This window comes from Lottia gigantea (assembly GCF_000327385.1).
Source record: "Lottia gigantea unplaced genomic scaffold LOTGIsca_19, whole genome shotgun sequence".
Classification (NCBI taxonomy): domain Eukaryota; kingdom Metazoa; phylum Mollusca; class Gastropoda; family Lottiidae; genus Lottia; species Lottia gigantea.
In genome coordinates this window covers 582,632-597,900 of record NW_008708358.1, presented here as the reverse complement: position 1 = coordinate 597,900, position 15,269 = coordinate 582,632, and the positions used below count along the sequence as shown (strand labels likewise).

At 32.8% G+C, this 15,269-nt stretch overlaps 2 protein-coding genes across 2 annotated transcripts; both read left to right on the top strand.

The window, feature by feature from the left end:
• Window positions 1-356: 356 nt before the first annotated feature.
• Window positions 357-4,893, top strand: LOTGIDRAFT_178121 (hypothetical protein; the record flags this gene model as incomplete). Its single annotated transcript, XM_009052686.1, has 8 exons — window positions 357-523; window positions 881-1,065; window positions 1,328-1,531; window positions 1,902-2,089; window positions 2,343-2,556; window positions 2,792-2,999; window positions 3,219-3,418; window positions 4,433-4,893. The coding sequence occupies 8 exons, from the start codon at window positions 357-359 to the stop codon at window positions 4,891-4,893; spliced, it is 1,827 nt and encodes a 608-aa protein (XP_009050934.1).
• Window positions 4,894-7,117: 2,224 nt separating this feature from the next.
• LOTGIDRAFT_203707 (hypothetical protein) lies at window positions 7,118-14,513 on the top strand. The gene is made up of 13 exons (XM_009052685.1): window positions 7,118-7,152; window positions 8,229-8,391; window positions 8,638-8,759; window positions 8,978-9,162; window positions 9,449-9,652; window positions 10,010-10,197; window positions 10,499-10,625; window positions 11,368-11,579; window positions 11,998-12,178; window positions 12,370-12,465; window positions 12,739-12,842; window positions 13,067-13,229; window positions 13,594-14,513. Exons 2-13 carry the CDS (start codon window positions 8,260-8,262, stop codon window positions 13,779-13,781), a joined length of 1,902 nt encoding a protein of 633 aa, XP_009050933.1. The 5' UTR covers window positions 7,118-7,152; window positions 8,229-8,259; the 3' UTR covers window positions 13,782-14,513.
• The last annotated feature ends 756 nt before the right edge of the window (window positions 14,514-15,269 follow it).

Genomic DNA, 15,269 nt, shown 5'->3' with positions numbered 1-15,269 from the left:
TTGAACCAATCAAATACACTGTTCAGTAAATACTGATCCAACTACATAGGGAAAATTTAGGGGTTGATCTTGGTTGAATATTTTATAATTTGAATAGAGTGAATTACTACTATCTTTTTTGTTATCTTTTCATAAATGCTCTTAATAAGCAAGTGATGTTTTGTGTAATCTTTTCCCATATAACCTCAAACCCTCAAACTTTAGGCTGACATGAATGGTTTTTATCTTGAATTTAACAAATTTTTATCTTCACATTGTCTTATCTTTTCAGAAATGTTCCTAGTGTTTTAAAACATTCACCAGTATTCAAGAGACAATGTATACAGAACAGAAATTACAGAGTCATCTATGGAGAGATGAGTCAACTGCCAGAAAAGGTCTTCAATTATGTAGAAGAAAATATAAACCTATGTAAACCAGATTCTGTCCATATTTGTGATGGCTCACAGATGGAAAATGACATCTTATTATATCAGTTACAAAAGGATGGCATCCTGAAAAAATTACCAAAATATAAAAACTGGTAGGTCAGAAGTCTTTGAAACATAGCATAATTAAATCCACTTGATGCTTTCCTTATTATGCATCTAAGACCGATCAACAGCTTCGGTTAAATTAGGGAGGACACAGTCTTTAAATGTGTGACCATCTGGAAATACTTTGAAAAGTAAACAAGGACAGTTTCATAGGTCATAGTTTAGGTGGAAGTAAAGATAAATAGAAGATTAGTTTGTATATTACGACTTACTCTTTAGTTCGGAGCAATATTTATTATAGTCCCCTCTTAATTGTCCCCTGATATTTTCTTGGATGGGTGTTAGATCTTCAATTTCGAAGATTTGATTAAGTAACCTAATTGATAATATTTTCTTATTTTCAGTTGGTTGGCTAAAACAGATCCTGCTGATGTTGCCAGAGTAGAAAGATTAACATACATTTCTACAGAGTTAAAACGTGATACCATACCAACTCCTAAGACTGGTGTAGCAAGTCAGCTGGGTAACTGGATGTCTCCAGCTGATATGGAGGAACAGCTTTTTATGAGATTTCCTGAATGTATGAAAGGTTTGTACACAGATTGAAATTACTTTGACTGGCAACAAAAACACCATTGTAGATATTGATAGGACAAGCACATGCCCAGCATTTATTACCTTGGGGAAAAGACCAAATCAATAGATGTGATATATGGCTATGCATTATTGATAGACTTGTCTATAGAAGATCTCGATATATTTGCAGTCTGTTGTCCTTAAACAAAATAAATTCACTGAGATAAACACAGAAAAGTAAATTTAAAAAAAATGAATTGATTTTAATTTTTCAGGAAGAACCATGTATGTGATACCATTTAGTATGGGACCTATTGGGTCACCACTGAGTAAGATTGGTATTCAGTGTACAGACTCGCCATATGTTGTGGCCAGTATGAACATCATGACCAGAATGGGAGTCAAAGTTTTAGATTCTCTTAAAGATGGTGACTTTGTGAAATGTTTACATTCTGTTGGCCGTCCTTTACCCCTTACTGGTAAGTATATTAAAACTGTTTGATGGTTACGGATGGTTAAGGCCCTGAATCCATAAAAACCCAGCGCATCTACTGGTAGCTCACATCCTATCAGCCATATCAACAGCCTGCGATCTTATCTAGGTATATTTGTAATTATTACTGATGAATATATAATTACTTATTAATTGCTAGAAATTTGAAACATTTATCTAGTTTTATTGATCAATGTTTATCACTTTATTATCCTGACCTGAAGTTTCAATAGAAACATAATCAGTCTGTTCAGTCTTTTGAGGTACAAGCAGTAAGGTCTTAAAACTTCAAAAGATAAGGGTATATATAAATCAAAAAGTTATTCAATTTCAATATTTTTCTCTTTTCTTTTTAGCCCCACTTCACAATAACTGGCCTTGTGATCCTAAAAATACACTGGTAGCTCACTTCCAAGAGAGAAATGAAATCTGTTCATTTGGTAGTGGTTATGGTGGAAATTCCTTATTAGGAAAGAAATGTTTTGCTTTGAGAATTGGATCTAAGTTAGCTCAGAGAGAAGGCTGGTTTGCTGAACACATGTTGGTAAGATAGGATCTTTATTTCTATCTAGTGATCAATTATGCTACATTTTATTTGACACATTTATTATTGAAATTTCAAATAGAAAAAAAATTTGGATAAAATTTCCGCTAGAATCATAATTTGGATATGTTTATCAAATAGCAAGTTTTAATGTGATAAAAAATAATTGTTTATTTTGAAATTGCTTTAAAATTTTCTTTGTGAAGCAGAACATATTTTGGATAAAATAAATCTAATTTTAACCTTCTTTCAGATTCTGGGATTGGAGAACAGTAAAGGAGAAAAGAAATATATTGCTGCAGCCTTCCCTAGTGCTTGTGGTAAAACTAATCTAGCTATGATGACCCCACTTTTACCTGGTTATAAAGTCACATGTGTTGGAGACGATATTGCCTGGATGAGATTCGATGAGAATGGTCAACTTCGTGCCATCAATCCTGAAAATGGGTTCTTTGGTGTAGCCCCAGGTAAGGATTTCACCTAACTCTGAATAGCAAAGAAAGATTGATATATTATCATAAAATTTTCTTGTTGATGTTAATAATGTGTATTGAAAATGAATAACATTTCGGGTATTCACGAGCTTAGCCAGTGCTGTTATGGAAATAAAACTTCATTTCCAAGCACCAATATCCCGAGTGAATGTTGATGCTTTTAGTTTTGTTTCTTGTTGCCTCCTAATTTAAAAGTTTTTTGTTTTAGGAACATCAAACAAAACCAACCCTTGTGCTATGGACACCATACAAACCAATACCATATTTACTAATGTTGCTGAGACTAGTGATGGTGGTGTGTTCTGGGAAGGGTTAGAGAAAGAGATCGATGATGATGTAGAAATAACATCATGGTTAGGCGAAGAACATTGGACGAAAGAAAAAAGTTCAAAGACTGCAGCTCATCCCAATTCAAGGTAAAATATCATAATCTTCAAGTTATATTGTCAAAAGTATATTTGAAAAACTTATTACAAATTAACATGCATTACATGTACGATACCATTTGCCCATATGATGGATTTGATATTGGAAATTTGTGTAAACTTTGTGAACCCCTTTTCACATGAAAGTTTCGTGTTTAACCAAATCATAAGATTTTTGTTCTTATTTTTAGCTTATTATTTTTTCTGTAGATTCTGTACACCAGCTAGTCAATGTCCAATACTTGATAAAGAGTGGGAATGTCCTAAAGGTGTTCCAATAGATGCTATCATATTTGGTGGTAGAAGACCAGATGGTGTTCCTCTGGTTTATGAAGCTTTCAACTGGCAACATGGTGTATTTCTGGGTGCCTCAATGAGATCTGAAGCCACTGCGGCAGCTGAACATAAAGGTTGGTAAATTTGATTTTCAACTAAAGAATTAAACTAGTATGCTGTAAAACTAAAAGAATTTAGAATTATTATCTTAACAATGCTGAGTTATAAGTTCAGTTTGAATAAGGTATTTCTTGGGCTACAAACTAAAGGGCAGTTGCAACAAAACTTCAAGGTTATCTCATTACATTATGTTGAAGAAACATTTATGAATGATTTAAAGTAGACTGCATTAAAGACATTTGTCCTGTGAATATATTAGTAAAATATTTCAATTATACAATAACAGTGGTTCAATGAAGTCAAATCTCTGTTTAACTGATGAGATTTTAAGTGTAATAGAAAGTTGGTTCTTTTCACTGAATACATTTTTAAACGTGACCTGTAAGACATAAATGTTGATAAATATATTTAATGAATCAAATGTCTAAGATTTTTGATATTCCATATGTCCATAGATAAATTTTATTTGAACATTTGTTGGGGTTGGCTTGATATAACTTCATTTATCATGATGATAGCCCTTCTAAATAATGGATGAAAAACTCTTTATTATTAGCTTTTTAGTTAGGCTGACCTTGCTTGGCTAACTGTAAACAATGTCATTAACCAATGTTGTTTAGCTCCTATTGTTGTTTTTGTATGGAAAGTAAGATAATTGCTAATAGTAACTGTAGAATTTTATTTACCAGTGGTAAAGGTCAGGTCAAGTGGGGTTTAGTGTCTAGTATTACATTATATAGGGCATTCATCAAATAAACTGACTTAAGTATATAGTTTTAGTCTAACACTGTTAGATGGTGATGAGAACATGGTCTCATGAAAGCACTGGCCTAGGTCACAAAGTAAAGATTTATGATAAAACAAGGTGCAAGTTAAAGATTAAGATAATTAGATATGTTAACTAAGAATAGTATTACAATATCAAGCTTCTTTTATATATAGTATAGGCTTATAGGATTCCAAGAGTATGTGTATTGTGGTCACTGGCAGCATCTCATATTAGAAAATATTTTTTTTTCTCTTTTCAGCAAAAAGTTTAATGCATGATCCATTTGCTATGAGACCCTTCTTTGGATATAATTTTGGAGATTATTTGAAGCATTGGATGAGCTTCCAAGACAAGAAGAATTTGAATTTACCCAAAATCTTTCATGTTAATTGGTTCCGTAAAAACAGTGAAGGGCAGTTTCTGTGGCCAGGATTTGGCGAAAACGCTCGTGTTTTAGATTGGATCTTTCGAAGAATAAATAATGAAGACATTACTCAGAAATCACCCATTGGTCTCTTACCCAAATTTGACTCTTTAAATTTAGATGGGTTAGATAACCCTGTTGATTTAGAGGCATTATTTAACATCCCCAAAGAATTCTGGCTGGATGAAGTGAAAGCTTTAGAGAAATATTTTGAAGAACAAGTGAATGTAGATTTACCTCCTCAGATTAGAGAGGAATTGAAAAAGTTGGAAGAAAGAGTGAAAAATAGTGCATAAATTCACATTTCATTGTAAACCATTCATATTCATTCCATAAACTTTCAGAATTGCTTACTATGTAAGTTGTACATATTATTATAGTAGATTTCATTTTATCTATTTCATTTAGAAAATCACTTATTAATAATCCATACCGTATTGTGTATAATTTATTAATTTTTAAATGGAAAATGAAGTTTATTTACATGATTTTAACAATAGTGTCTAATTATTTTAATAATTATGCCAATTAATTTATTCATTATTTAATTATGATTTCTATTTCACCCTCATTTTGATGTTTATCCATTGATTTATTCATGTAATGTTATACAATGAATAATTTAGAGTGAAGAAGAATATTTATGATACAATTCATCTCAAAAACTTTTATTGCATTTCATTTTTTAGTGAAAACAAATATAATTTGTTAGAAATTAACAGAACAATGAATTATATAAAAGCATATTTCATTTAATGAAGTCTATTTCAATTGATTAAGAGCATTTATTAAATTTCATTTGCATTTGATAACCTTATTCATTTTTATGTTTCAATTATAATTTCTTTCCGATTCCAATCTATTCCCGTCTTTAATATTCAGGGATAAAAATCATGGCCCATGTGAAGCCATTTTACCTTTTATCTGTGATAAAGTGATATGTAATTTATAAATTTGTTAATACAGGGAATTGTAAATTGAATATGTTGTGGGTCTCATGGGTTTGTTTAAAAACCCCTTTGCACATTTATTATATAAATTAACATAGTCGGTTGAGTATGTCTTGGACATCCTTGGACAATCCAAAGGTAAACAAGAGTAGTTTACTTTAAATTTGAGGCAGAGCAAGTCGAAGCCAAAGAGCTATTATATAGAGGCATTTTCAGATCCGTCAACTAGAAAATAGTAGACTCTTCTCAACACTGTCCCTGGATGTGCAATGACTGTATTGTATATCATAAATATATATTATGCAATATAATGTTTGTATGAATGAATGGATAAAGAGTGTAAAAGTCATATTTTTATGAAATATTATAGTAACCTTGTGGAAACTGTTAATTCTTACTGGTGTCTATAATAAAACTGATTTAAACCTATGTATTATTGAATTCATTGAATTTTAGATCAACATTGAACCCTCTCCCCTAAGATTTAAATGCAAAACTGACCAGTCTTCACTTAAAAATAGGAGAGAGAGGCTGGAATAGAGGTGGAAAAACCACTGTGGCATTGACATTGAGCAAAGTTACAGAAACATCACTGGCAATGCTGAACTCGCCCGGTTTCGTTTTTAGACTACAATCGACCTCAGTGGCCAGTGGCTTCTTTGAGTTTCGTCTCGACGATAGGCTACACCTTAATATCAACCCCTGCATGGCTCGAAAACTGTGTTGGATTGTAGTTGGCCGCAATACACCCACCTTTTCCTTAGGAAGTACAGATTGTTGTCAGAAACTCAGGCCCTAATAGTAATAGTCTACTGACGTCTATTAAATTACCTACCTAATTTAGGCCTACCTATACAGACAGGTCTACTTGCGACACTGGAATGACAATTTTGTATCACTGAACAACATTTTACAGTTTAAGGCAACAAAGCTAAGTAGTCTCTCGTGCCCGAAGGAAAGCTCCCGCCAAAATTTTCACATGCTCGTCTGCTGGTACGACGTACGTCATAATTTGCAACGTAAGGCGAATTAAATGGGTCAAGTTTACGTCATACTTCATGACAGCCAATCAAAATTAACTTGAGTCTTCACATATGACCTAATTTTCTAAAGATATATATTCACATGTAATTGGAGGTTCTCCTTTCCATATCATTTCATACAGCACAATAATTCTTGTTCAGATGAACATACTGAAAACAACAGCAACTAAATATAATGAAATGTAAGCCCATAGCTTTATAAAATAGACAACGTGTAGCCTACAGACATCCTTTCGATGCAGTAGTTATGATCGACTTTATGATCAATGACCAATCGCAAATTATGAACTCAAATTTCTAGAGTAGGATCATTAAACCCCACGCGCACTTGTAGCAAAATTCATCGAGTGACCACATATCAACCTTTATCGTTCACAAACAGAATTGATTGTTCAAGAAAGAGCTGGAACGTGAGCGGTGAATCTAGAAAATATGACCTTTCATAAACTCTGTTTAGGTTCAAGGTCACATTCAAGGCCATAATCAAGGTAGAGGTCTTGTAAATCTATTATTGACTGGCTATTCGTGCAGGCTGGACACTTTGCAGACGCATCTTGAACATGTATGTATTGCAAGATTTCTGTTTTTTATTGCGCAGGAAAGCAAGTGTTTGGTTACACGATTATAATTACTGAATGATTATTTACTAGATTAGTGCAGTCAGCATAAAATATACCAATTGCTATACATTATGTACTTTTATCGGGCATTTACATTGGCATACTACACTAGCATTATTAGGTTAGAATCAATAGAAAACATGTTATGATTCTGATGTCCTACATTGTGATGTGGGTGGTGCTTTTCAGACAAGTGATCTTGTTATCAGGAATATGATGTCATAGTTCCCATTGCAATGGCATTATATAATAATAGTTTTGTTTTGAAATCTTAACAGATATTATACTTAGTTATTAGTTCATGTATTTGATATATATAGGCCTCATCTTATGCATACTAAAAACACAGGGTTGGTATAGCCCTTTACTTGACTAATCTGTAACTATTCAAATGCTGTATGTTTCTTTATACAAATCATGGATCCAGGTAGACTACAAGACATCTTCACAATGTCAAGATATTATGAACTGCCTCTAATACCTTGACTGCAAAGCCACTTTTCTCATATAACAGAAGTTTGTAAATGCAACAATTGGATTGTATGCTATCGAAGACAGCCAATCAGGGGCCTTAACAGAAAGTATGCAAACACTAAGCCATAATGCTTACCTTTTTTCTGTTCAGGGCTCTTACTTGATGCATTTCCTGGTGTACAATGCAATCAAATTGTGCATTCTGTGAAACGAGGAAGATGGCTATTTGAGTCAATGTATAAGACAAAGTTCGTAGTAGCTTGACATGGATACAAGACAAACAGAAGTTTTTACATTAGTGCAAGAAAATTCACGACCCTGTAACCTTTGACTTTTCACCTCCAGGTCAATTGCTTTTTTTTGATATATGATTCAGAATCAGTTAACACCATAAATCCCAAATTGAGCAAAAAAATAAAATAGACTTTTTCCTTTTCCTTCCAGGTCAATTTTTGAGAGGTTTGGCTACTGTTATTTCCACGAAGAGTGGACACTTTCTAAATGATTCTGATGACCTACTAAATACATTTATGAATTTTTTCAGCTCAATTTGAAATCCTTGAAGCTAAATCAAGATGTCTGACAATGAAGAAGAACCCTTTATGGAAGTGCATGAAATTGTCACCCAGAAACTTGGTCACATTCCAGTTGCTAAGGGAGATTTTAAGAAGCTACCATCAAAAGTTCAGAAATGGGTTATTCACTCTGTAAGTATCCTTAGATTTCAAATGCGATTTGTCTGATAGGCATTGCTAACAGTGGAGGTTTGTCTTTAACGATGCTTGATGCCAGTGGCGGCATCAGCCTCCCAAGACAGGGGGTAGAAATGGATGTGGCTTGAATCCACCAATTTGATTGAAGGATGCTACTAACAATATCATCGTTCTGTTTTTAAAGCACGTATAACATGATTATTAAGTGAATAGTTATGCATGTGAATGTATATGTTTTAGGTGAATATTTGCCAACCAAGAGCTATCTATATTTGTGATGGGTCTAAACCAGAAGCTGATGAAGTTACTCATAAATTACTGGAACGAGGAACTTTAACTAAACTTACTAAATATGAAGAATGGTAAAACTTTTATGATATAACCTTCACAATTGCTGCTAATTATTTATCAGAATGTTTTGCAAAGTGATGTCAAATATAGTTAAGCATTTCTATAATAGCAGGAACCACATACATCTGACAGAATATTTGAATGATACATACGGAAGCCATGAATGACCCCAATACACATAAAAAATAATCTCTACCTTATTTTAATGTCCTTTATATTTATATTTTAGCTACCTCTGTCGAACTGATCCTAGTGATGTGGCACGTGTAGAATCTAAGACCTGGATTACCACCCCTGAGAAATATGATACAGTGCCACATGTAAGAGAAGGGGTCAAGGGCATTTTAGGACAGTGGATGAGTCCTCATGACATGAAGAAAGAAATAGACGAAAGATTTCCTGGATGTATGAAAGGTAATTTTGTAATAATTCTTTTAAAGAACATTGTGGTCATAAGGGCAGAAGCAACGCAAGTAGAGATACAGGGGAGAGAGAAAGACATTTACCTCTGCTTCATGTTAAAAAATTTCAAAATAAGATGTTTGTAATCTTGAGCTATGTAATTTCATGTCATTTGCCCTATTATGTATTGGGAAGCACAATTTAAATTAATTTTTCAAATTTTTTTCTGAGGAAGGGGGATAAGACCTCTTAGAACAGACCGTGAGTGTTGCCAAATTGTATTATTTTGTATTTTCAGGAAGAACAATGTATGTAATACCATTTAGTATGGGACCTATTGGGTCACCACTGAGTAAGATTGGAGTACAGTTAACTGATTCTAACTATGTATTATTATGTATGAGAATAATGACCAGAGTTTCACCTCGTGTATTTGAATTTATGGGAGATCATGATTTTGTTAAATGTCTTCATTCTGTTGGATGCCCTAGACCTGTTGAGAGTAAGTGAAAATATAAACATTTTGAGAAATTTTCTTCAATAATCTTACTTTAGCCTACTATTTATACAAGTATATGTCCTTAAATACCAAATGAAAGCTCTATTAACAATTGTTTGGATTCTGCTAGGTGAAACTTTGAGATTCTTGATTAATATTTAGGTGATATTGTCTATAATAGGGTACGATGAACATTTGTCCAGTGAGCTATGATGAGCTCCTGTGAGCAACTATCCTGTGAGCAACTATCCTACATCCGTTAATAATACTGGTCAAAATATTATAAGAAGTTAATAAAAACTCCTTTTTTTCAAACATATATATATGAAATAACTACATTATTTCTTTTTTCTCCAACAGGAAAGGTTATCAATCATTGGCCCTGTAATCCAGACAACGTTATCATTGCTCATTTCCCTGAAGAAAGAAAAGTTAAGTCATATGGTAGTGGCTATGGTGGTAACTCGCTATTGGGTAAAAAATGTTTTGCTCTCCGTATTGCCAGTGTTATAGCTCGAGATGAAGGTTGGATGGCTGAACATATGTTGGTAGGTAGTGCTATTTAGATTTAACCCTTTGAGGACAATTTATATACTCTAAACCCTGAATAATAAATATATAAACCGTATGACGTTAATTTTATGTGACGTCACTATTGATGCTGCTATATAACATACTTTTATGGCAGCTAGTATTGAAGGAGTTTAAAAAAAAATCTGCACCAGTTTAAATGTACTCCAGTGTGATGCTCAATATATTGACTGGCAAATACATTTAAATTCTTCAGTCACAGGATCAGGTTATGGATGGAAAAATTGACTAACTCTGGCATATTGGTTTTTATTTCAGATTATGAGTGTTACAGATCCAAATGGTAAAGAAACATTTATAGCTGCAGCCTTTCCAAGTGCTTGTGGTAAAACTAATTTAGCTATGATACAACCAACTTTACCTGGATACAAAGTACAGTGTGTTGGTATGTTTATTTATTTTGAATTTTACAATTAAAATTTAGCCAAAAAATATATTAAAATCTATTAAAAAACTATCTATCTATCTCAAAAACTTAAATAAGATAAAATCCAGATTTTAAGAAATTCAGAATTCTGGTTGGATAATAAAACAAAATCAACTTTGACCAATCAGATGATTGAGACACTACAATCATTTTAACTAAGGTTTTTAACTTGGTTTAGATTGTTATGTTAGTTAACTAACTCTATGAGTACTTTTTTACAAAATTCAGAAGGAATCTTTGCCAAATGTTTTGTGCATGAATACCAGAATATAAGCCAGGACCATGGGGGCTGGGGCTAAGTAAAAGGTCAATTGAAACTGTTGTGATATAATCTCTGTAAGGTATTATCAATATGACATAAGCAAGTTAGGTAATATGGCCCAGTTGATAACAATATGTGATGATGTCTATTGCATAATTATATCCTAGTTATACATTCTTACAATAACCAAAGTTCAATGAACACAAAACCATAGTAATGTCTAGCTTTGTATAAATAAGCTGTTATCTCAGCTATCTTCGACAGATTTTATTTAAGTATATGACTATCTAGGGTGTTGAAACAGTTATTGCATCACAAGTTAAGCGTGTATCAGCATATTTATTCTAATTTCTCTTATACATTTATATGTGTTCATTAACTCAAACAGATGTAGAAAAGTAGGACTTTAAGCATCATTTCAATATTTGTTCGTTACAGGAGATGATATTGCCTGGATGAGATTTAACTCAAAAGGTCAACTACGTGGCATTAATCCTGAAAATGGTTTCTTTGGTGTGGCTCCTGGTACCAACTTTAAGACCAATCCTAATGCCATGAGATCCTTCCAGAAAAACAGTATATTTACTAATGTAGCTGAAACAGCTGATGGCGGTTACTTTTGGGAAGGTCTAGAAGATGAAATAGATAAGGTTTGTCCCTATATAGATAACACTTTGAGCCCAGTAGTCGAGAGTTAAGCTTTGGGTGTTGTATTGTTGCAATTTAACAACAATTTTTTGGTAACCATAGAATTATTATTGTGCAGTTTTTTTAAGTGCATTATACTGACTGAATCACAGGTGGTTGGAGAGGTGGAATGGTGTCATTTGCATTGTGGTCGTGGGTTATTATCTGACAGTCAGCTAAGACCGGCTACATTAAATAAGTCATCTTTCCTCATTAACCCAGCTTGAAATGGGTATGTATAATCTTGGAAAGATGAATGACAAGAGGTTTGGTCAGGACCAGCTCCAGCAGGAAGAAAGGATCCTTGAGCACTAATGGTTCTTTCTTGCTAACCATTAAAAACATAGTATTAGAATAACAAAAGTCAATTGCTTTTTTTAGAATATGAGTATTACAACGTGGTTAAATCAAGAATGGAGAATTGGTAAAGCAGGAACTGCTGCTCATCCTAATGCTAGGTTCACCTGTCCTGCTAGCCAATGTCCTATTATGCATCCTAAATGGGAAGATCCTGAAGGTGTTCCAATTAGTGCTCTTATATTTGGTGGCAGAAGACCTACCGGTATGATTTGAAATTTAAAGGTTTTCAGTTTAAGAGTCTTAGGAAATTATAGGTGGATTTACTTATAATGCAAAGATTTAATATAGTATATGTAATGAACAGAAAATCAAATAATCTTTCAAATCAAATGGTTTAAATTCATCTACTTCAAAGGGAATATTTGGACATTTTAAATTTCTTGTTTTTAATAGGTGTACCATTAGTATTAGAATCATTTAGTTGGGAACATGGGGTTATGATTGGAGCTTGTGTTAAATCTGAATCTACAGCTGCTGCTGAACACAAAGGTAATGGTTCATATTATTTCTGACATAGGTGACTAATCTGTAATGCTATTAACAACAGACCAATATTGATTTGGATGCTATAACCCTGTGCTTAATAAACTCATGCTGAATACAAACCAGGATCTGTTTCACAGAGACATAACTAAAATAGTCTGAAACCGGCCAAGGAAATTTCTTCCACATGCTGTTTAGCACTGTAACTTCTTTAGTGCGCCTTTCTTTGCAAATTGTGTCACATTTTCAACCAGCTTAACTTACAGTCTCTCCATTTAGGTAAAAAGATCATGCATGATCCAATGGCTATGAGGCCATTTATGGGATACAATTTTGGAAAATATCTGGATCATTGGTTATCATTGAAGAAAGATGGAAGACAGGTAAATATGGGATTTTTTTTGTAAGAAAGTATATGGCATATAAAAATGATTTATCATATTTTGTATTTTGCCATGATTTTTGTGGAAGTATTATAAAAAAAACATACAAATATTTGTTTGATTTATCTAATTATCCAAAATAGATAAATTGGAAAACTTCCAAGCAATTTACCAAGTAAACATATAATTTATGCCAAAAATAATTATCATGTTTCTATTTATAGATGCCCAAGATATTCCATGTAAATTGGTTCAGGGTGGATGAACACGGCAAATTTTTATGGCCAGGATTTGGTGAAAATATCAGAGTATTAGACTGGATTATCCAGAGATGTCAAGGAAAAGATATAGCTGTCAAGAGTCCCATTGGCTATTTACCAAAGAAAGGTTAGTGAACTTGTGATGTTGGCCTGTGGTCAAAGGGAGATAATTTGAAAATTAGATCAAGGTTACGATCAGAACTACCAGCCAATCCAGACCGCCTCTTCCTATTTCTTAATGAAGTATTTGTTCCATCTTGGACCTGTGTATTTAAGAGAATCAAACCCTTCCAAACCCATAGGTAGATTAGTTAACTAATCTACACCTTGTTAAAAAGGTATTAAGATTATGACATTTGAAATGAATGATTTTCTTTGTGATACATGTATATTGCATTGGAGTAAGTTCACTTCATTTGGTTTCTGTCCCTGTTTGTGGTCTAAGGGAGATAATTGGGAAAATATTTTACCAACTCATATTTCTATTGTAGGTTCAATTAAAATGGAGGGTTTAAAAGATCCAGTCAACTGGGATGAATTATTCAGTCTTCCCAAACATTACTGGTTAGATGATACTCACGAGAGTACCAGATTTTTAGAAGATCAAGTGGGCTGCGATGTTCCAGAGGTCATCATGAAATTACTTAAAGAACAGGAAGAAAGTTTCAAGAAGATGTAAATTGGATTCTGCATAATGCCAGTACGCATGTAAATATTTTTTAGCAATATATTTTGTCCTGTGGCACAGTTGAGATCTGAAAATCTTTTCTGCAAATTCATCATTCCAGCATCAAAAAAATTGTACAGAAAAATTTAAAATGATTGTGTTCAATTAAAATTCAGGGCCCAAAAAATCTTGGTTTGTGGTAAGTGTGGAATTGGACATTAAGAAATATAATACTGAAGACACAATTAATTGTAAGATTATTTGTGAAATGGGATCCAGCTCTTTGAAACATCAATCTAAAACTTCTAAAGTTAAAGAATGACACAATGTTATGTTTGGGATATTCATGCATTAACGACCAATATAATGTTATTGGTTTGTATTCAATTGATATACTTTGTATCTATTCAATTTTGTTATTGTTCGTAGAATTCCTTTAGCATTTATCTAGTGTTCTAATCGTATTATATATATTATTCAGGAATTACTTAATTATTGGCACTTGTTTGTATGTGGCACCTCACAATAATTTAAGTGTATTTTTTCTTTAAGATTATGAAATATTAGTGCTGTCTTCATTCAGCATGCAGGTATCCATTTTGCTCAAATTGAAGAGATCAATATTTGTATTGATATATAATGAAATTCTGTGGATACAGGACCAGTTTGTGTTATAAACTATACATATATTATATTATGTTTCTTTATTGTAAGCTAGTGCTATATTAAATGTTTGTTATAGAATAATGTCTTGTATATAACTTGTCAATGTTATTAAATACAGCTCTAGGACGTTGTTTCACAGCCCTTGATAGTAGCTAAACCATGAAGCTATTAGAGCGGTCCTTTCCACTAGCACCCATTTAGTCGCGCAATTGCATATCCTGTTCTTTTTTTCAAAGAAAAATCAATAGCAGTTTACCACCTTATTACATTATTTACAAGTAAATGAATTTTTCCCAATTTTATGGAGGTAAGGAATTATATTCGCAATTATACAGTTCATTATACTGGTAGTCATTGGTAATTGTAACTGTGTGCCCATCAAATATTAGTGAATTTTTCCTGTTTATTACATGTGCATCAACATCTATGATTGACAATAGTTCATTCTGATTCCATTGCATTGCATCTGAATTTCTAAATCCCACAAATACTGAGGTTCCTACTACTCTGGAAATCCCACAATAGCCACAATATTCACAGGGTTAAAAAAAAGAAAATACTTTTGAGAAAATCAACAATACACTTTAATATTGTCTACTTCTAAATTAATTCTAACAATATATTGTACTACTAATAATAAGTGATATGAACATTTTGCAATTTTTAACAAGGCGTGTATTCAACATTACTCTCAAAACTCTTGCCATTCAACTTTTACGAAACAAAATACTAATGGTATTTGATGCATATATTCTGAAATTGTGACAATTATCTGTAATATTTAAGCTGTTTGGTTCTCAGCAAGTATTTTATGTGTCATTTCACATGCTTTAA